The sequence below is a fragment of the Scyliorhinus canicula genome, chromosome 1 (assembly GCF_902713615.1).
Source record: "Scyliorhinus canicula chromosome 1, sScyCan1.1, whole genome shotgun sequence".
NCBI classification, from domain to species: Eukaryota; Metazoa; Chordata; class Chondrichthyes; order Carcharhiniformes; family Scyliorhinidae; genus Scyliorhinus; species Scyliorhinus canicula.
In genome coordinates, this window is record NC_052146.1 from 134,461,162 (window position 1) to 134,483,593 (window position 22,432).

The 22,432-nt window shown below is 46.9% G+C and overlaps 1 protein-coding gene across 5 annotated transcripts in view; it reads right to left on the reverse strand.

Annotated features, from left to right (window-relative positions):
* Positions 1–22,432, reverse strand: part of macf1a (microtubule actin crosslinking factor 1a) — an 837,043-nt gene that overhangs the window by 316,558 nt on the left and 498,053 nt on the right. For 3 of the 5 annotated variants that reach the window (XM_038800586.1, XM_038800577.1, XM_038800568.1), the window contains exons 18-21: positions 19,835–19,939; positions 8,560–8,655; positions 2,329–2,454; positions 809–961 (exon numbers count right to left, since the gene is read on the reverse strand). In XM_038800586.1, the coding sequence (XP_038656514.1) occupies positions 809–961; positions 2,329–2,454; positions 8,560–8,655; positions 19,835–19,939 (480 nt within the window). Of the gene's footprint in view, positions 1–414; positions 505–808; positions 962–2,328; positions 2,455–8,559; positions 8,656–19,834; positions 19,940–22,432 lie in introns of all 5 variants that reach the window. The other 2 variants (XM_038800561.1, XM_038800551.1) reach the window with 1 other exon arrangement.

Sequence of the window (22,432 nt, forward strand, 5' to 3'; positions counted from 1 at the left end):
AACTTTTGGGAGGGATTCAGTATTCCATGGTGCTGACCCAATGAACCTTTAAAAAAAATCAAGACAACCCATGATCTACTAATTGTAGACATCAAGAAATTTACAAATGGCTACTTGATTTTTTGGGATAATAAGGAATGAGTCAGGGTCAAAAAATCAGTGTTCAATTTTGATCATTATAAAACTACTATTTGAGTGATTGAGAAAATAGTCTTTTTTTGATTAAGTAGAATGTCTATTCCCCAACTAGATAGTCATGGGTTTTCAATAGTGGCAGATATTAAAACACATGTACTATTGATTGGGAAGTATATTGCCAAGTCAAGTTGTATATAATTCCTTGCAAGGTGCAATGCACCACTCTCTGATGGAGGGAAACATTGCCATGGTTGGATGACCCCATTAAAAACGTACCTCCTGCTGGCCAATTCCGAAGTAACATTGACAGTGGTTATGGAGTGTTGACTGCGGCCCAGACCCTTTAACCTTCCCAGCTGATGGATGCTGCATGGTGCCAAGCGGCTCCCATGAGAAATAACAGAGACAGGGCAGGGAGGGGGTGGGGAAATAGGGATAAAAAATTGTTTGCAAAATTCATTAAATTTCTTACTTAATAAAACACTGCAGAGTTGAAAAGTTATGATAGTACAAGAACAAGATGCCAGTGTCAATTCTAGGTGCAAGTCATCCAGGGCTAAACAAGGAGACTGTATTTAATATATTTTAACACCTCTCTCTACACATTGCTAAAGTAACTCAGCATTTTGTTCCCTTTTCAATCTTTTACAGACAGGTGCAGAGATCATACCTCAATCTGCCTGTAGTCACAGATAGCCTTGATAGGGATACTGGTTCTTATAATGTTATCAGGATTTCTTGGTTTCAACTGAACAATTGTTTTTGCTCTTCCAACAAGACTTGCTATAGAACTCTTGTACTTGATCAGCTGTTCCTTTTCGTCCTTCAAAATAAAGGTTACAGTTAAAAATCACAATATTCAATAAGATAACTTGCACTATCTGAAGCAAACAAAGATAAGCTGTTGAACTGGGAAATTTGCATATGGAATGAACAGTCACATACATAATGATGTGGTGAGATTCTACAGTCAAAATTACAACTGTGATTTCATTTATTAAATGGAGAAGATATGTTCTTTACCTCCAATCAGGTTAAAATATCACGTACATTTCAAAGCAGATTTAAAAGCTGAATTTGAATTGTGAAATAATACAACCCTTTCACAAAACCATTTGTTTTCTGTCTTTGGCCTCTAGAGGGCATAGTGATACAATATACAAAGGGAAAGGTAACAAGTCCGAATTCCATTGTTAAATGGAAGGCGTTCAGTCGTAAGTACTTACAAGTTTCAAAACTTGAAATGATCACAAAGCAGTCTGCAGATTAATCCACAAACTCAATTCTATTGTTACAGATAAACATTAAATGCAGAGCAGGCCAAGTATTGATTCAGTCATTTTAGCAAGATCAAAAAATGAGCAAAACACCTGAATGATTTATATGCTTCCTCCCCGAACTAAAATATGGCTGGCAAAATGATCCCTCTAACAGAATATCACATATATTGGACGTATTTCTTTATTTAGCTGTGTACCTGGCATACATGGAAAATTATCCCACAGTGTTTAAGAATGTCCAGAATAAAGATAGATTTCTCTGTAGTTTTGTTTGACGAATGTAGAGCGTCGACTTTATTTCAAGAGGGACACGCTTTACGTTGGTACACGTTGACTACGTTGGAGGAGCCTTTAACTGTGCACAATTTCTGGAGAAATTTAACCAGATAAAGTGCGCAACTTACCAGATTGAAGCACTGTTAAGTTTATCCACTGCTTGTCCATCTATGAACAACCTGCTCATTAGGGCAATGGGTTACATTGACAGGGTTATCTTGAGCAGAGGGGAAAGAATCTCAGCCTCCAATGACAGGTCCATTCTTGTAAATTCTATTCATAAATCAAGCTGGATAGTGAACCATTATTCGTGAAGAACCAAAGACTTGGCATTGCTCCAGTGTCAGATAATTGAGCCTTCTGTAAAGGTTTATTTTCTTTTTTTTTAAATTAGAGTACCCAATTAATTTTTTCCAAGGGGCAATTTAGTGTGACCAATCCACCTATCCTGCACATCTTTGGGTTGTGGGCGTGAAACCCATGCAAATACAGGGAGAATGTTCAAACTCCACATGGACAGTGACCCAGAGCCAGGATCGAACCTGGGACCTCGGCGCTGTGAGGCAGCAGTGCTAACCACTGCACCACTGTGCTGCCCTGTATTCATGTCTAACGTGTATGATCTTATCCCTACCATTGAATCTTGAAGTAGATCCTCCAGTTTTGACAGACCACTGGTTCGATCGCACTTATATTTTCTCTTTATTGTCTCTTGCAGGCTCCGTAAATATTGTTCTGCTTCTTTAATGTCACTTAAAAACTGCAAGACAGCAGGAAAACACAAATAATACAAATAAACACTATTTTGAAAGGGTACCCTGATCTCTGTGAGCTTGAGTGCCCCCCACACCTCCACCCACAGGCAATGGCACCGTCTGCACAGATGGGTATTGTTACCACCCACACATTGGCATTTATCCCCCCCACCCCCAACGTGAGGACACTGCACCATGGGGTCACAGAGGGCCCCCCCCTTTTCAGGTTTCCTCATCCCCCCTCCTTTCCCCCCCTCTCTGGACCCCCATCTTAACCCCTCAACCTTTGAGGCCCGTTCATACCCTTCATAATCCCCTCATCCCTCTTTTCTTGGGCATGGCTCCCCTCAGGTTCTGACCCTTGGCAGTGCCACCTTGGCACCGTCTCCCTAGTACTTTGGAAGAACCTCTGCCCCTAGTCTGGCACCATGGCACTGCCTGCCATCCTAGCCTGCCCTGCCCTGCTCTAGACCACCCAGGGGTCTCCAATGGCCTGGGAAACTCCGAAGGTACTGTTATGCCTGGTCCACATTTGTGTGGACCAGTGTTAAATGGCACCTGGCCCAGACCTTGCTGGAAAGACCATCAGTTCACGGGTGCCCAGAGAATCTGGCATAGATATATTTAAATGAGCCGTACAACTCATTTAAATGTGCTGATCTGGATCTCGCCTAGCGAGGGAAAGGTCCAGATAGCGACGTTTCACAAGATTCAAATGAATCTCATGAGTCATCTCAAGCATCGCGTGAGGCCTCTCGTGAGATTCAACTGGCTCGTCGCGTCAACAGGTCGAGCGCGATGAGGCCAGTAAATCGCGTCCAATAAGTTCATGTTGGTAATACTCAGGGAAGAGTTGTACAAACCAACAATATAGTCTTGCATGGGGAAGGAAATTACTCTGGTCACTGTGTATAGCAAAATTGTAAACAACAGCATCTCCTCCATGATAGCCCTCAATAGCCCTGCAAAGCTGCGTAGGTAGCTCCCTATTATATTCTCTCTATACACACATTGTGGGGCAAAATCTGGCTCGAAATCCATCTACAGGCTTGCTAATGACACAACTGTATAATAATAAAAATCTTTATCGTCACAAGTAGGCTTACATTAACACCGCAATGAAATTACTGTGAAAAGCCCCAGGTCGCCACACTCCAGCGCCTGCTCGGGTACACTGAGGGAGAATTCAGAATGTCCAAAGACAGCACGTCTTTCGGGACTTGTGGGAGAAAACCAGAGCACCCGGAGGAAACCCACGCAGACACGGGGAGAATGTGCAGACTCCGTACAGACAGTGACCCAAGCCGAGAATCGAACCTGGGACCCTGCAGCTGCGAAAGAACAGTGCTAACCACTGTACTACCTACCGTGCTGCCCACTGTGGGTTCGATCTCAAACGACAATGAGTCAGAGTACAGGAGGGAGATAGAGAACATAGTGGCGTTGTGTAACAACTACAATCTCTCCCTCTATGTCAGCAAAACTAAGGAGCTGGTCATTGACTTCAGCAAGTAAAGTATCGTGCACACCCCTGTCTGCATCAACGGGACTGAGGTGGATGCAGACAGGGGTGTATTTCTGGCTGGTCCAACACCCGAAGATTGCCACTCTCGGGCACAGCTCCACCCTCACCCCCACAACCTTGGACATCGCCTCGAAGACTGTCCAGAAGCCGACAAGACTGGGGCAAGCCCAGAACACGTGGGCGTGGTTGGCCAGGCCCCCCTGGCCAGGTTCGCATTTATCCTCCACCTCTGGGAAGAACTGGTTAGTTCGGGTTCTGGTTAGGTGCGCTCTGTACAACAGTTTAAACTTCATGAAGCTTAGTCTAGCGCAGGAGGAGGTGGAGTTGGCCCTACTTAGTGCTTCACTCCAGGGTCTCCACCCTACTTCCGACCCAAACTTGTCCTCCCATTTCTGTCTTGCTCTGTCTAATGGTGTTCTCGCTCTTTCTAACAGTTGTACGTACATGTCTCACAGTTGCCCTTCTCCATACTGTCCATGTCCAGTAGTTCCACCAGCAATGTGTCTCTCGAGGTCCTAGGGTACCTTGTCGTCTCCTTGCGTATAAAGTTTTTGATTTGTAAATGTCAGACCTCCTGTCCGTTCAGTAGGTGTCCAGTTGTGGGCTCTCCGAATCCCCAGGTAGCAGAATTTGTTTTGTGCTAGTTTGAATGGTAGTCCCTCCAGCTCTGTCCCTCCCCCGTTTGGGGTCACCGTAAATACCTCGCTCTTGTCCAGGTTGAGTTTGTAACCCGGGAAAGCCCCAAACTCTTCCAGGAGCATCATGATCTCCTTCGAGCCGCTCCGCAGGTCCGAGACATAGAGGCACAGGCCATCTGCACAGAATGAAACTCTGTGCTCTCTGCCTGCTCTTCGGATACCCTTCCAGCCTTTTGCGTCTCACAGCATGATCGCTAGGGGTTCAATTGCCAGGGTGAACAGGAGTGGGGACAGCGGGCATCCCTGTCTGATGCCTCTGTGCAGCTGCAAGTATTCACAACTGATGGCGTTGGCCCCAACGCTCGTTTTGGGGTTAGTATCACATTCAACTGCCGTCTGATGTTCGCAGTTAGCTGTCTACCCTTGACAAAGCCTGTCTGGTTCTCGGCGACCACCTCTGGTACGAAGTTCTCCAAGCTATTGAGCAGGACTTTCACATGTATTTTCTCATCGACATTAAGCAGTGAAATGGTCTATATGATCCGCATTCAAAAAGGGTCTTTTATGTATCAGCGATAGGGTAGCCTGTGTTAGCATAGGAGGCAGGGAGCCCCTCACCAGCGAGCCTGCGAACATCTCCCATAGCTGTGGGGCCAGAGCTGGTACGAACGTTTTATAGAAGTCCACCGGGAACCCTTTGGGTGCCGGCGCCTTCCCGGCCTGCATGGAGTTGATGCTCTCCGCTCTCCATGACCTCTCCCAGTCGTATTGCCGCTTCCAGTTCCCTCCGCCTATTGCCCCCATGACTCTCATGTCCAGTCCATCGAGGAACCGTTTCATCCTCGAGCCCCAGTCGGGGAGGTAAGAGGTGTACAGTCCCCGGTAGAGGCCTCAAAGGCTTGGTTGACCTTTTTTGGTTCCGCCTCTGCTGTCTTTTACCTGGGCTTCCTGCTTTCTCAGCTGGTGAGCCAACGGGCGGCTAGCCTTCTCTCCAAGCTCATAAAAGGCAGAGTGTCTGGCAAAGTTGGTGCATTGCCTTACTGATGGATGGTAGGTTAAAGTCCATTTGCAGCTTTTTCCTCTCCACCAGAAGGTCTACGGTCGGGGCCTCAGTGTATTTTCTGTCAACCTCCAGGATGGATCAGTTGTTGGCCAGCTGCCCTCTCTTCCCCATCTGTATGAGCCTTGTAGGCTATGATCTCTCCCTTCATCACCGCCTTCAGTGCCTCTCAGAACGTGGAATGCCCCAATCTGCTCCATGAATGCTCCCAGTTCCCTAGCCATGCCTGTCTTTTTCCCTGTTTTGGGGTTTGATCAATCCGTCAATGGTCCTGCACACAGTTAAAGTCCCTTCCCATGAACAATTGATGTCGGGCATTTTCACCATGGTCTTCTTAATGAAATTCATGTTGTCCCAATTGGGCATTTACACATTTACCAGGACTACAAGTGCCATCTAGGGCACCATCGACCATGACGTACCGTCCCCTCGGTCCATGACTGTCCTCATCACAGTGAACACCCAATCAGTATTGCTACCCCCTAGCCCTCGTCCCATAGCATGAATGGTACGTCTGTCCCGCCCAGTTCTTTCTTACCCGCAGTCGGTCCTTCTCCCTCAGGTGCGTCTCTTGAAGGACGACCACGTCGACTTTCAAACTTCTCAAGTGGGCCAAGACCTTGGATCTTTTCACTGGGCTGTTAAGTCCCCAAACGTTCCAGGTGACAAACCTGGTGGGAGGGTTTGTCCCCCATTTCCTGCGGGATCAACCATACTTACCTGGTGGATGAACCCCTGCACTCCGGGATTTCCCTTTGTTAGGGGATCGGCCAAAATGGCTGCGGTCACCGTACACACCATGAGGCCCCAAATGACCTGTTTGAGCAGCAGCCAGAAAAATACTTTTCACTGTACCTCAGTACACGTGACAACATATAAATCCAATCCAATTCTCTGCGCTCCGGGGTTTCCCTTTGTCCAGGGGGCATCCAATATGGCCACCAACTGTGTGTATGCCACGTGGGTGTGCTCCTGCACTCTGGGGTTTCCCTTTGTTTAGAGATCCTCCAAAGTACCTACTTGCGGCAGCATCTCGTTCCTCAACCTGCACCTTACCTGTTGAAACCAAACTGATACCCATCCCTTTCTTCTACTCGTGTTCCCTTTGCGTTCCCTCTGCCCCCCATGCCCCGCCTGCTATCCACTCTGCCTCCCCCCCCTTACGTTCCCCATTCATGTCCTTGTTCCCCCCCCCCCGAGGTACTCCCTCCCTGACGGGAGGTGCACCACGGCCCCCCTTGGTATCATACCTCCTGCGCTAGCTTTCCCGGATAGTGTGGTGGCCCCCACTTCCCGGGGCTGATCTTGCCCCTGTCTCATGCTCGCTAACTATCCGTGCCCTCTGTCTATGCCTCACCCTCTCCCGCGTTCCCTGCCCTCGCCCTTCCCTGTAATCTGATCTTTCTGATCAAAGTGAGGCAGTCCAGTCCCGCGCAAACAAAGTGTGTGTCCATCATAGTTCTTTTTTTCTCTCTTTTCTCCTCCGCTTCAGCGTTGCCTTGCCTGACTTTGTCTCGGCCGTTCATCCAAACAAACCCGTTTGCCTCTGCAGGAGTGCTGAAGTAACGTTCCTTATTTTGGTATGTGACCCAGAGCCTTGCTGGGAACAGCATTTTAAATTTCACTCCGTTCTTACACAGGGACGATTTTGCCAGGTTGAACTCGGCCCTGCGTTTTGCCAAGTCCGCCCCAATGTCTTGATGGACCCCGATCCTATGTCTTTTCCAGCTGCTCGCCTTTGTCTGCCTCGCCCACCTCACGATCCTCTCACGATGCAGCTTCACGATTATTGCCTTGGTTATTCCCACGCTTTGGGATTCGGCTGGAGCGATCTATGCACTGTCGATCTCCGGCAGGTTAGGGAAGCTGTCCCTCCCAATTAGGTTGCCCAGCATTTGGGCCACATAGCCGGTTGGGTCCCTGCCCTCGATCCCCTCTGGCACACCCACGATTCGGATATTCTGGCGTCAGGATCTATTCTGCTGCTCGGGTCATCGGTCTGCCTGTGGCAGGGGACCCCTTGCCTCATGGGTCCGTCAACTCGTCCATCTGCTGTTCGTGGCCTTTTCCTCCGCTCTTTCCATCTCTGCGGCCTCTTGAGCTCTCGTTTGCTGGTATGATGGTTCTGTTCTTTCCCTTTCTATTAATTGTGGGTGAGATGCTAATGACATGGTGGGCTAATTTTGGCTAAAAGTGCCTATTTGGTTATGTTCTGGAGGAGAGCTGTGTCTGCTCATCACATATGCTGGTTTAGCACAGGGCTAAATTGCTGGCTTTGAAAGCAGACCAAGGCAGGCCAGCAGTGCGGGTTCAATTCCCGTACCAGCGTCCCCAAACAGGTGCCGGAATGTGGAGACTAGGTGCTTTTCACAGTAACTTCATTTGAAGCCTACTTGTGACAATAAGCGATTTTCATTTCATTTTTTTTTTCATATAACCATCACCGGAAGTCCCTGATTGCTGATGAGTTGAGTTCAGCAATGGCTGAGATCTTACAAGTAGCTCCCTGCTATTAAATCTAATTTAAAGTGGCAAAGAAACGTCACTTGGAGGGAGAAGAGTTTAATTTTGCTGAGCATTCACTATAATTTACTATGAATAGCCAAATCAAGCCAGTTTTAATAAGTCCACAATGCTGGTGGTGAATTTTGTGGCCTGAATAGTTGAGAAATCAGCAACATCCCCTGCATTTTCAACACGTGCTGTTGGTCAGCAATCCTATGCAACAGAAACCGGGCCCACAAAACTACCCGCTCAAAGTCGAAACAAAATAGCCAAAATATTTTAGTAATCAACGCACCGATTTACCTCAATGGGACACTATCTATTTGTACAAATAGATCTCTATAATCAGAATGTTTATTTTAACTATATAAGTCTGTCTTACCTGGAAGTAAGCAGTATTATCTTTCACATGTTGTTCCACACAGCAACACAGCTGTTTGATCCAGTGCCATTGTGTCTTAAGTGCTGCACTGTATGCCTGGAAAATGACAAAGTACTTAATCAAAATCTGAATGAATAGTGCTTTAAGTACCTTTATGATGCAACTATCGCATAAAATAAACAGACTGCATAATTTCTTATTACATTGGACAAGAATGCACATGCTCATCATTCTGACTAGTTGAACCTTCCCTAACAGAACTTACAATATCTTCAGGCCAACAAATTACTTTCTGAGATGCAAACGCAGCACCAATTGGACACTGCAAGAACCCACAAAAAGCATAGGATGTTTAATAAGAGCGGGAGCTGAGAGTCAGAGCACAGATTTTAAAAGAGCAGGAGCTGAGAGGGACATCTCTGGGCAGCGGGCTGAGTTTGAAAAACAATTCGGGAGAGACATCATAGGAAAACAATAAGATCATTGGTTGGTAAGTAACAGCTAATTTGCATGAGCTATTTTAACATGCTTTCAGATTAAAGATAACAAGAGAAATAATTTACAGATTAGAAATACTAAAACTAGCTGGATGTAGGGCCAGGTGATGTATTGTTCCTGCATGATGTGGGAGCTGGTGGACCCCATTGTGGTTCACAGTGACCACATCTGTACTAAGTATTGGTTGCTTGAGGAACTCCGACTCACAGTTGATGAGCTGGATTCTGAATTTTGGTCGTTTTGACACATCAGGGAGGGGGAAACAGGTACCCCTTAGACACCCCTTAGACTAACTAACATGGATTCAGCCAGTGGTCAGGGACAGGAGGTCGTAGCTGCGAGTGAGGCAGGTAGAGGGATCCAGGAGGTAGGGCTGCAGGAGCCTCAGCCCTTGACCTTGTCCAACACATTCGAGATTTTTGATCCATGTGTAGTCGGGAACACTGCAGGGAGGATGAGCTGCACCATGGCGGAGGCGGAAGAGACCCCCCTACCGCGCATGCGCCGGTGGTGATGCAGCGGCCGCTGACGCACCGGCGCATGCGCGGACCGGCGAAGGCCTTTCGGCCAGCCCCGACGCCGGGTGGTGTAGCACCAAAGGCCGTTGGCGCCGGTTTTGGCACCATCGGCGTAGCGGAAACCACTCCGGCGCGGGCCTAGCCCCTAAAGATGCGGAAAATTCCACACCTTTGGGGAGGTCCGACGCCGGAGTGGTTGCCGCCACTCCGCTACGCCGGGACCCCCCGCCCCGTCGGGTAGGGGAGAATCCCGGCCAAGATATCGGGCCAGAAGGCATAGAATCTCTGTGGGTAGAGTTGAGGAAGAGAAAAGGAAAAAAGACCCTGAGAGTAGTTATGTACAGGCTCCCTAGCAGTAATCTGGATGTGGGACAGAACATAAATCAGGAGATAGAAAAGGCATACAAGAAAGGCAATATTGCAATAATCATAGGGGGCTTCAATATGCAGGTAGCGGATCCCAAGAAAAGGAATTTATGGAATGTCTGCGAGATGGTTTTTTTGGAGCAGCTCATGGTAGAGCCCATGAGGGAACAAGCAATTCTGGATTTGGTGATGTGTAATGAGGCAGACTTGATTAGGGAATTTAGGTGAAAGAACTCTTCGGGGCCAGTGACCACAATATGATAGAATTCACCCTGCAGTTTGAGGGAGGAGCTGGAATAGATGTAACTGAATAAATGCAACTACAAAGACATGAGTGAGGAGCTGGCTGGAGTTGTTTGGAAGGGGAGCCTAGCAGGGAAGACAGTGGAACAGAAATGGCAGGAGTTTTGGGGGGTTATTCAGGAGGCACAATAGAGGTTCATCCCAAGGAGGAGGAAACATTCTAAAGGGGAGGACAAGACAACCATGACTGACAAGGGATGTTAAGGACCGCATACAAGCAAAGGAAAAAGCATACAACGTGGCGAGGATTAATGGCAAACCAAAGGATTGGGAGGCCTTTAAAAGCAAGCAGAGGACAACTAAAAAAGCAATGGGGGGGGGGGGGGGGGGCGGTGAGAAGACGAAATATGAGTGGAAGCTAGCTAGTAATATAAAAGATAATTGCAAGAGATTTTTTTGATACATAACAGGTAAGAGAGAGACAAGAATGGATATTGGACCACTGGAAAATGAGGCTGGAGAAGTAGTAATTGGGAACAAAGAAATGAGGGGAACTGAGTAGGTACATTTGCATCAGTCTTCAGAATGAAAAATACCAGTGACATACCAGAACTTCACGAGAGTCAGGGGGCAGAGGTGAATGAAGTGGCCATCACTAAGGAGAAAGTGGCCATCACTAAGCTGGGGAAACTGGAAGGTCTGAAGGTGGATAAATCACCCAGACCAGATGGACTACACCCCAGAGTTCTGAAGGAGAAAGCAGAGGTGATTGTGGAGGCATTGGTGATGATCTTTCTGAAATCACTGGAGGTAGGGACGGTCCCAGAGGACTGTAAAATGGCTAATGTAGCATCCCTGTTGAAGTGGGGAGGGAGGCAGAAGGCTGGAAATTAAGCGACCGGTTAGCTGGACTGCAGTCGTTGGTAAGATTTTAGAGTTTATTATTAAGGATGAGATTGCGGAGTAGTTAGAAGTGCATGGTAAGTTCTCTTGTTTGGGGGGGGGGGGTGGGGGAATGTGATACATGTGATGTTACGGTATGGGGGGAATTGTGGGTGTTATGGGGCTGTTAGTTGCATATTACTGCTTTTTGCTATACTTTTTGTTATATTTTCTGCAAAAAATTCCAATAAAAAAATTTAAAAAAAGAAAAAAAAAAAAAAAAAAAAAAAGAAGTGCATGGTAAAATAGGACTGAGTCAGCATGGATTCGTCAAGGAGAGGTCATGTCTGACACATCTAGTAGAATTCACGGCGCCAAGGACCGGTTTTGATCCTGGCCCTTTGTCACTGTCCTATGTGGAGTTTGCACATTCTCCCTGTGTCTGTATGGGTCTCACCCCCACAACCCAAAGACGTGCCCGGTAGGTGGATTGACCACGCTAAATTGCTCCTTAATTGGAAAAATGAAAAAAAATGAATTGGGTACTTGAATTTTTTTTTTAAGAAAACCCCCCAAATCTGTTGGAATTCTTAGAGGAGGTAACAAGTAAATAGACACAGGAGAACCAGTGGACATTTCCGGAATGCCTTTGACAAGGTACCACACAGGAAGCTATTAAATACATTAAGAGCCCATGGTGTTAGGGGCACAGTACTGGCATAGATATAGGGGCTGGTTTAGCACACTGGGCTAAACAGCTAGTTTGTAATGAAGAAGGCAGCAGCGCAGGTTCAATTCCCTTACCGGCCTCCCCAAACAGATGCCGGAATGTGGAGACTAGGGGATTTTTACAGTAACTTCATTGAAGCCTACTTGTGAAAATAAGCGATTATTATTATGGATAGAGGATTGGCTGACTGGCAGAAGGAAGAGAGTCTGGATAAAGGGGGCATTCTCAGGATGGCAACCGATGACTAGCAATGTTCCGCAGGGGACAGTGTTGGGACCACAGCTATTCACAATGCACATTAATGATCTGGAAGAAGGAATTTAAGGCACTATTGTTAAGTTTGCAGACGATAGACTTCCAGAGACGACCATGGCGTGAGTGGTGGCTCCCACTTATGGCGTTTTTTTCGGGTCTTTTCCCCAGTTAACAGGTGGATGCGAGGTGGAATAAAGGTGCAGGAGAGCGAGGGGAAGTGATTGACCCTCTGGTGTATGGAGCTGAGGGCTGGAACCATCGAAAAAGAGAGAATCAGTCGGAGGGAGCTGGTGCGCCGCCTGTGACGCACGTGGAGATGGCAGAGGGGCAGGGAGTTGCCCTGCCGGCTCAATGGTCGATGGACCAGCTGGTGAGCTTCTTGAATGAGAAATTCACCCAGCAAAGGAAGGAAAGTCTGGAGGACCTGGCCTGGGTGGTGGATTCGATCAGGTCTGTGGTCAAATGCGTGGAAACGAAGTTGGCAGCACAGGGTCAGGCGATCCAGCAGATGGAAGAGGAGGCAGGGGAACATGAGGAGTAGTTTGGCTCGATGGTAGTGGAGATGGGGGTGATGTACAATGAGCAGAGGCGGCTTCAGGAGAAGGTTGAAGACCTAGAGAACTGGTCCCGCAGGCATAATATGAGGATCGTGAGCCTGCCCAGAGGGGAGTGAAGGAGCCAATGCTGGCACATCTGCTGGGAGGATGCCAGAGAAGCTGCTCGGAGAGGGTGCAATTGCACAGCCATTGGAAGTGGATCGAGCGCACAGGACGCTAATGAGGAAGCCCCAGGGGAACGAGCCGTTGAGGGTGATGGTGGTGCGGTTGCACCGGTTCCTGGACAAAGAGCAAATAATGAGGGGGGCTAGGCAGACGTGGCGCTGCACCTGGGAGGATAGTGAAATCTGTGTGTACCTGGACCTGGGTGCAGAGTTGGCCAAGAGGAGAGCGAGCTTTAACAAGGTCAAGGCAGCCTTCTACAAGGAGGGAGTGAAGTTTGAACTTTGATGGAGGCGCTGTGATATTGCTGTTAACTTGCATTTGGGGCCATTTCTTTCTTTTTCGTCTTCAGGTTTGTTCTTTGTCTTTGTTAAGGGATGGGGGTTGGTCTCTTTATTTGGGCTTGGGGAGGGGTTGTTTTTGGTTTGCTTGCACTAGTGTTCGAGTGGGGGGGGGGGGGGGAGAGATCAGCGGGGGGTGGGATGCTAAGTGCCATGGGCGGGGGCTGCCAGGTTAGCTGGGTGGGCTAGTTCACAGAAGCGTAATGGAGGGGGGGTGACTGGAAGGTTAGTGGGGGATGGGGGTGGGAAGGGTACTGCTGACAGGGGAAGGGTATTTAAAGTGTAAAGGGAGGAGGAACGATAACGGTGGGCAACCGAGGGCGGACCTAGAGGTGCGGGACATGGGCCAGAGGCTGGCCCAAGAGGGACTATCGTTGATTGGGGGGGTGGGGGCAGGATGCAGGGTGCCCCCCAACCAGGCTGGTTACGTGGAACGTGCAAGCATTGAATGGACTGGTCAAGAGGGCCCATGTGTTCGTACGCTTAAAGCGATTGAAGGCGGATGTGGCCATGCTACAAGAGATGCACCTGAAGGTGGGGGACCAGATTAGGCTGTGGAAGGGATGGGTCGGGCAAGTATTTAATTCGGGATTGGATATTTCCACACATTCACCCTACCCCCATAATCCCAACTAACCGTTTTTGGACACCAAGGACAATTTAGTATAGCCAATCCACCTAACCTGTACATCTTTGGACTGTGGGAGGAAACCGGAGCACCTAGAGGAAACCCACGCAGACACGGGGAGAACGTGCAGACTCCGCAGACAGTGACCCAAGCCGGAAATCAAACCTGGGACACTGGAGCTGTGAAGCAACTGTGCTACCCACCGTGCTGCCCACGGGGCATTATCCGACACCACTATTGCCGAATAATCGACATCTACTACCCCTGCCAACAACGTCTTATCCACCACGAAGAGATGGGGAGATTACCACATTATGGTAAGTGGGAAACTGGAGGGGATGCCGGTGGTGTTAGTCAACATCTATGTCCCGAACTGGGATGATGTGGAATTTTTGAGGCGGGTGCTGGAGAAGATTCTGGACCTGGACTCTCATCGGCTGATCATGAATACGGCCCTGGATCCGAGGCTGGACCGGTTGAGCTCGAGGTCAGGGAGGGTCTTGGCTACAGCTAAAGAGCTTCGGGGGTTCATGGAACACATGGGCGGTGGGAGGGGGGATAAATCCATTGGGATTTGGGAGGCCGAGAGCAATAGAAGTTTTGTTTTACTGCCATGTGCACAAGGTGTACTCCTGCATAGATTTCTTCATGTTGGATAAGATGTTGGCGGGGTAGGAGATGTCAATTATTCGGCAATAGTGGTGTCGGACCATGTCCCGCACTGGATGGATTTACGAGTGAGCAAGGGGTGGGGGGGAGCACCCGCAATGGAGGCTGGATGTAGGACTGTTAGCGGAGGAAGAGATGTGTAAGCGGGTGAGGAAGGCCACCCGGGGGTATGTTGAGATTAATGATATGGGGGAGGTTTCAGCAGGTACTGTTTGGGAGGCAGTGAAAGCAGTGGTCAGGGGGGAGTTTATTTTGCTTCGGGCACACAGGAGGTGGCGGAGTGGGTGGAGATAGAATGGCTAGTTAGTGGAAGAAATCTTGCAGGTGGACAGGAGATATGCAGAGGCCCTGGAGGAAGGGCTGTTCATAGAACGCCACAGGCTGCAAATGAAATTCGGGTTTTTATCCACGGGTAAGGCAGTAGGGTAGTTGCGACGGGTGAGAGGGCGGTGTATGCCTATGCAGAGAAAGCGAGCAGGATGTTAGCGCACCAGTTGAGGAAGCAGGAGGTGGTGAGAGAAACTGGGAAAGTGAAGGACACAGGTGGGAATATGGTCTTGGACACAGCAGGGGTGAATTGGGTGTTTAGGGAATTTTATAACTAATTGTATAAATCGGAACCCCCAGCCTGGGAAGACGGAATGAGGTGGTTTCTGGGAGGGTTGGAGTTCCCGAAGGTTGATGAGGAGTTGGTGCAGGACCTGGGGCCCCCAATTGGGCTTGTAGAAGTAGTAGAGGGCTTGGAGGCAATGCAATCGGGTAAGGCCCCAGAACCGGACGGGTACCCGGTAGAATTTACCAAGAAGTTCTCAGGGGTGTTGGGACCGCTGTTGGCAAGGGCCTTCAATGACGCAAAGGAATTGGGAGTGCTCCCCTCAACGTTGGCACAGGTGCGATCTCCCTCATTTTAAAACGGGATAAGGATCCGGAAAACTGTGAGTCGTACAGGCCGATCTCCCTGTTAAATGCGGGTGCCAAACTATTGGATGGAGGGGTTTCAGAGCTGGTAGCAGGCAGAGATTGAGAGATTTGGGGATGTCTTTATTAATGAGGGTTTCCCAAGCTTGCAGGAGCTGGAGGAGGAGTTTGAATTGCTGGAGGAATGGGTTCCGGTATCTACAGGTAAGGGATTTTGTGCAGAGGCAGTTTTCAACCTTCCCACACCTGCCGCTCCAGGGGCTACACGATAAAGTGGTGTCAAGAACAGGAGTAGGAGAGGGAAAGGTCTCAGAGATCTATGAAGAGCTGATTGAGTGGGAGGGAGCCCCAATAGGGGAGGTGAAGAGAAAGTGGGAAGATGAGCTGGATGGAGAGTTGGAGGTTGGCTTACGGGAGGAGGCCCTGAGGAGAGTTAATGCATCCTTGCTGTGCGCCAGACTCAGCCTGATACTGTTTCGGGACATATGACTGTGGCCTGGATGAGCAGGTTCTTCGAGGAGGTGGAGGATAGGTGTGGGCGCTGTGCCTGGATCCTGCAAACTATGTCCATGTGTTCTCAGCATGCCTGAGGCTGAGGGGTTTCTGGCAGGGGTTTGCCAACGTCATGTCAGAGATCTTACAAGTTTGGGTGGTGCCGAGTCCAGAGGTGGCAATCTTTGGTGTGTCAGAAGCCCCGGGAGCCCAGGAGGTGAGAGAGGCCGATGTCCTGGCCCTTGCCTCCCTGGTGGCCCGGAGACGGATCTTACTAGGGTGGAGGGACTCAGAGCCCCCGGAGTCAGGGGTGTGGGTTAGCGACATGGCGGGGTTTCTCAGATTCGAAAAAATTAAATTCCCCGTAAGAGGTTCATTGTTACATGCAGGTTCGAGACTTTGCCAGAAAGGAGATAGAGCTTCCCAGTAGAGCCGGCTTTCACATTGCTGGAGGAGGTGCTGATGACAAGGGGACTGGAGAAGGGGGTAGTATCGGCTGTTTACAGGGCTATTTTGGAGGAGAAGGCGGTGCTGCAAGAAGGGATCAAGGCAAAGTGGGAGGAAGAGTGGGGCAGCAAACCATATTCATATGTTTTGGTCCTGTCCAAAGCTGGAGGATTACTGGAAGGAGGTGTTGAGGGTAATCTCTAAAGTGGTTGCACGTGAAACTGGACCCGGGCCCTCGGGATGCCACATTCGGGGTGGCGGACCAGCAGGGGATGGAATCGCGCGCGGAGGCAGAAGTTGTAGCCTTTGCCTCGTTGATCGCCCAAAGGCAGATCCTGTTTAGGGTGGAGATCAACCTCTCCACCCTGTGCCCTGGCGGGGGGACCTGCTGGAATTCTTGACGCTTGAAAAGATAAAATTTAAATTGGATCACATCGAACATGAGGGGGGTTGGGGGCTGGGAGGGGGGCTGTATGTGTTAATGGTGACTATGGGTGATTCCTGATTCCTTTTTGTCATTTGTTTATGCGGGCCAATATCTGGAGTTTGGTGGGAGGATGGGATCGTTGTTATTGATATGGGGATTGACATTACATTCGTTACTGATTATGGTTTATTGTTGGGTGTAAATTTGGGAGAAAATGTGAAAAAGGAGAATAAAAAGATATTTAAAAAAAAAGAGGTTTGTTACAGGGGTTTGTTCTGAGGCGGCAGCTATTCATTGACTTCAAAAAAAAATTAAGCTGTCAGCAGGAGGGTGGGGGGGGAGGCATGGGAGAGCTGAGTAAGGATAGGAGAACCTAGGGAGAGGTGGTTGGGGAAGGTGACATTATTTGTGTAAGCCATGTTGGCTGGGGTCTGTGCCTGGGGGTTTGTTGGTTATATTGTGTTTTTGTTGAAATTTGATGTTTAAAATTGTTAAAATTATAAATGGCTCAATAAAATATTTTCCAAAAAAAAGTTTGCAGATGATACAAAGATATGAAGAGGGACAGGTTGTGTTGAGAAAAGCAGAGAGGCTGCAGAAGGAACTGAACAGATGAGGAGAGTGAGCAAAGAAGTAGTAGATGGAATACGATGTAGAAAAATGTGAGGTTATGCACTTTGGTGGGAAGAATAGAGGCATAGACTATTTTCTGAATGGGAAAAGGCTTCGGAAATCAGAAGCGCAAAGGCACTTAGAAGTCCTAGTTCAGGATTCTCAAGATTAATATGCAAGTTCAACTGGCAGTTAGGAAGGCAAATGCAAGGTTTGCATTCAAGTCGAGAGGGCTAGAATACAAGAGCAGGAATGTATTATTGAGGCTGTATAAGGCTCTAGTCAGATCCCACTTGCAGTATTATGAGCAGTTTTGGGCCCCATATCTAAGGAACGATGTGCTGGCCTTGGAGAGGGTCCAGAGAAGGTTCACAAAAATGTTCCTTGGAATGAAGGACTTGTCATATGAGGAGCGGTTGAGGACTCTGGGTCTGTACTCGATGGAGTTTAGAATGAGAAGGGGAGGGGGGGATCTCATTGAAATTTACAGAATACTGAGAGGCCCAGATAGAATGAATGTGGAGAGGATGTTTCCACTGGTAGGAGAAACAAGAACACGAGGGCACAGACACAGCCTGAAGGGACCATCCTTTAAAACAGAGACAGGAGTAATTTCTTCAGCCAGAGGGTAGTGAATCTGTGGAACCCGTTGCCACAGAAGGCTGTGGAGGGCAAGTCACAGTGTCTTTAAGACAGCGATAGATAGATTCTTGATTATTAAGGGGATCAGGGGTTATGGGAGAAGGCAGGAGAATGGGAATGAAAAACAGATCAGGCATGATTGAATAGTGGAGCAGAGTAGATGGGCTGAATGGCCTAATTCTGCTCCTAAGTCCTATTTGTCTTATACGCATAATCAGTTAGTCTGGTTCGTCTCATTTTTAGTATTCCCATTAACGGTGCTGATTGAAGATGGACCGTGGGTGTGGCTGACGAGACCGGCTGTTGTCCATCCCTAATTGCCCTTGAATGGAGTTGCAGAAGGCCAATTACGTATCAACCACATTGCTGTGAGTCTGGAGTCACATGCAGGTCAGCCTGGGTAAAGATGGCAGATTTCATCACTGAAACACTTTAGTGCATCAGATGGGATTTTATGACAAATGATGATGGTTTCGTGGTCATCATTACTGACACTACATTTAGTATTCCAGGTTTATTAATCAAATTTAAGTTCACCAACTGCTCTGGTGGGATTTGAACACATGTTCCCATAAACATTAGCCTGGGTCTCTGGATATGAGTCCTATGACATTACTACGATGCCAGTATTTCTCCTAAGGTTCTCTGTGGAATATTTAAGGAGCAAGTGCAAAATTATTTAATATGAAATCTCTTGGAAATATTACGCATCTGACAATGCAGCATATATTATTATTATTTGAGTGCTACTAACTGAGAGAAGTGGAGTATTAATGGATCTTATTCATTGATTTTGGTCTTGCTATTACTTTGTTACTTTTGACTGAATTTCAAGACCTTTGTAAAGTACACATTTTGAATGTTAAAGAAAGTAAAACATGGATAATGTGCTTTCTTTTCACTTTTGCTCAGCAGTGATCTTATTATCCCGCAACTCTATATAAATTGGTGCATATTGGGCAGCACAGTGGTGGTGCTTAGCACTGCTGCCTGCGGCACTGAGGACCCGGGTTCATCCTGGCCCCAGGTCACAGTCTGTGGGGACTTTGCACATTCTTCCCGTGTCTGCGTGGGTTTCAGCCCCACAACCCAAAGATGTGCAGTGTAGGTGGACTGGTCACACTAAATGTCCCCTTAATTGGGAAAAAAAATTAATCAGGTACTCGAAATTTATTTAGAAAAAAACAAATTGGTGCATATCAGTTCTATAGTCAAAGTAACTAAAGGCAAGTTTTTCTAACTCTGAAGACGAGGAAGTTCTGCTTAAAAATATTTGTCCATTGCAACTGGAGAATACGGTAAATGTCTGTTATCTTTCTCCTATTGTTTTTTTAATATCTGCTCTTGTAAATTTACAGAAAGTGTCAAAAATCATTTATTCCTATTTTTAACCCCCTCAGTATGAATATCTAAATGTCATAATCATAAAACATCTGATTCCGCAACTCTACATGCACGCCCTATTCCCCTAATCTTGTGACGCTAAATGTATTTGTAAGGTCATGAACATATGTCTTAGTATTAACATTGTTCCCCAATTAATTAGAAGATGCATCTTCAGCAAATAGAATTGTGACAAAATGTACCACATATACTGGCTGGAATTTGTTAAAACCAAAGCAACAAGCAGCAAGTTAATGCAAATGAAACTGGGATTTGAGCAGTTTCCTGTGATTTCAGGAAAATATAACTACTGAGAACAACCACCATTATTTTTTAATTTAAAAAAAATTAAGCATGATTGAAGCAGCCTTAGATAGTCTCATAACAATTTAAATGCATAATGGATTGAACAACAGAGGGGAGCTATATTTCAGATTTACTTCTGTCATGAAATCAAATCTCAATAATTATTTGTCAAACTTCATACATCAGCAGAACAAATTACCTCAACTGTCTGCCTGGCTGGATGATTCTCCAATGAAAGCTGTTCTCCTGTCTCCTGGTGGGATTTGATAACCTTCTGTTTCTGCTCCAGTTCTTTCTTCAGTTCCTAGAGGAGATATGAAGAGTTATTTTTAAACTAACCTTCACGCAATTATTTTAATGATCACATCAATTATTGAGGTGCATAGAGACAGAGTACAAACAACTCTGAAGAAAAAGATATACAACTGCCAGTAGCAAAGATTAGAGCAGGATCTTGGAATTTTAATCAAGGTCAGCAAATGGGAGGAAGAAGGACAAATGATTCCCCAGTAACAGAAACCAGGAGCACAATATTAAGTTTTGAATCAGCACCCTGATGTTGGAGCCAAACGGGGGTCTCAGCTTGCCTAGTATATGGAGCAGTCACCCAACATTGATTTTCACCAATTTGGAGGGGACGGGGTGGGAACAATTTCAGGTGACCTGCAGGTGCAGCTGTGGCTCAGCAAAGAGGCCTCAAGACCTGCCATCCTCTTGCAATTGTCCTTTAATTATCTCGGTCTTAAACCTACATGCGATTTTATGCCCATGTGCTTGTAGCCATCTGGGATGGCCACTTCCAGAATACAAAATGGACACTAGCAAGAATGTAGGGAACTGTGGACAATGTTAGGAAAACAACCAGGCACAGAAGCCTGAATGCATATTGGGGAGACAGCTCCCAGATGGAATTGAACCCCTGGGTCGATTAGCATATTGATGGCCCATCTCCGGGAAACAAAGGACTAACACTCAGATAGTTGATACTGTTGCAGACATCCCGGCGCCAGTTCCCCACCGAAAGCACAAACAAAGCCAGGCCAACGGCCACCTAAGACACGCCCAGCCATCAGGGCACCCACTCCTTTATTGGTCAAGATCAATACCAGTGATCAAGAAACGGCCCAATTAATTGGAGCCAAGTTTAAGGCCCACCTAAAAATGCGCGAAGCCCCTCCAGGTATAAGAAGGAACCCCCACGAGAGAATCGCTCTCTTGGACTTGGCTCTCAAGGCGGCGAGACCCGTCCACCAGCATCACCAGAAGCAAGTAAGTTCAAGGTCAAGGCTCGCTACCAGACGGATGACCTTAGCTGTTCTCCTGTTACACCTTCGCACCCAACAGCCTCAGATCCGAACAACGGCCATTGTTCCTCTGACTGAGTGGGCACCCGAAGTTAAGTATAGGCGTTAGCGTTAGAGATAGTTTAGTTCGTAGTACTATGTGCATGAGGAGATCTTACTATGTGTGTAAATAAATAGGATCGACTTTGAACTAACTAACTGGTGTATTGGCTCTTTGATCAGTATTCAGGTTTGAACCTTGTGGCGGTATCGAGAGATACCTGGCGATTCTGAAAGTAAACATATTTAGGATTAAGTAAGGCAACCATATTGAATTTCTACCCCAGATTACAAATCTTTACTGATTTTCCTATTAATGTTGACAAACACTTGCTCAGTTGTCATGCGAGTGTTACTTTAAGAAAGGTTTGGTCTCATCATGTAACTCATAGCACGGCTTCAGTGATGTCATTTTGTGGGTGGAGCTGGACTGTGACAGTCAGATGAGGGTTTTTTTGGGGGTTTAAGTTTTTGTTTGGTTGCTTTGGACTGCAGAAGGAGAAAGAAGTATTTTCCCTGTTTTTCTCGGTTTTCATTTTAAAAGCTATTCCAGTGAAAAGCAGATTAGATGTGGCAAACGGCCTTGGTAATTTTAAAGATAGAGTTGTTTTCCAGAGGAGTTTGAAACTGCAGGTTGAAACAGGATCAGAATCTCAGGGAAAGGACCAGTCCCATTCAAGTGAGAGTACAGTGTCCTGGGCCACGCCCTTGAAAGGAGTTTTGGTTTATTGGATCTTGTTATTGAATTGGAACAGATATGGCAGAATTCATTAAGTGTTATATACATAGATTACTGTAGCTGTTGTGTTGTCTTTATGTTTGTAATTGATGAAGATTTTGTGCTGTGTTTATATATATATATATATATGTTAACTACATTCTTAGAATAAACCTTGTTTTGATTAAAGAGCTTAGGAAGTCTGATGAATCACACCTGAAGCAAAAGTGTTTGTGCACATAGCCAAATTCGACATAAAGGTTATAGGTCAGGTGAACTCATAATACACTTTGCTGTTTCTAAGCCCTGATCCATAACACAGTGAAATGCTCATAAATCACCTGTTAGTTTTTGAACCAGTCACTATTTTACAAACATTAAAGTTAATATTTTCATGATGCTATAAAATTCAGTGCAGAGATGGTTAATAGTTTGTCTCACTAATGTGCCCAGTCGTCAAATAATAACCCTAGGAAGGGTTTGACGTTGCAATTGAGTGCCATGCTTTAAATAATTTTTTCCAGCTACAACATCCCCTCACCTTCCTGAATATATTTATGGTATTTAAAATTTGGTGCACCTATATCTCTGTAAGCAGTGCAAATCACAAACTTTCCATAAGTTTGGCTCCAATAAATCCTTTCCCCTGTTGTCTGAAGTGTACTCTTGAGGTCAGTGCCACACTTTAAAAAATATATATATTTTATTGAGGCATTTAGATTATACATTTTAACAC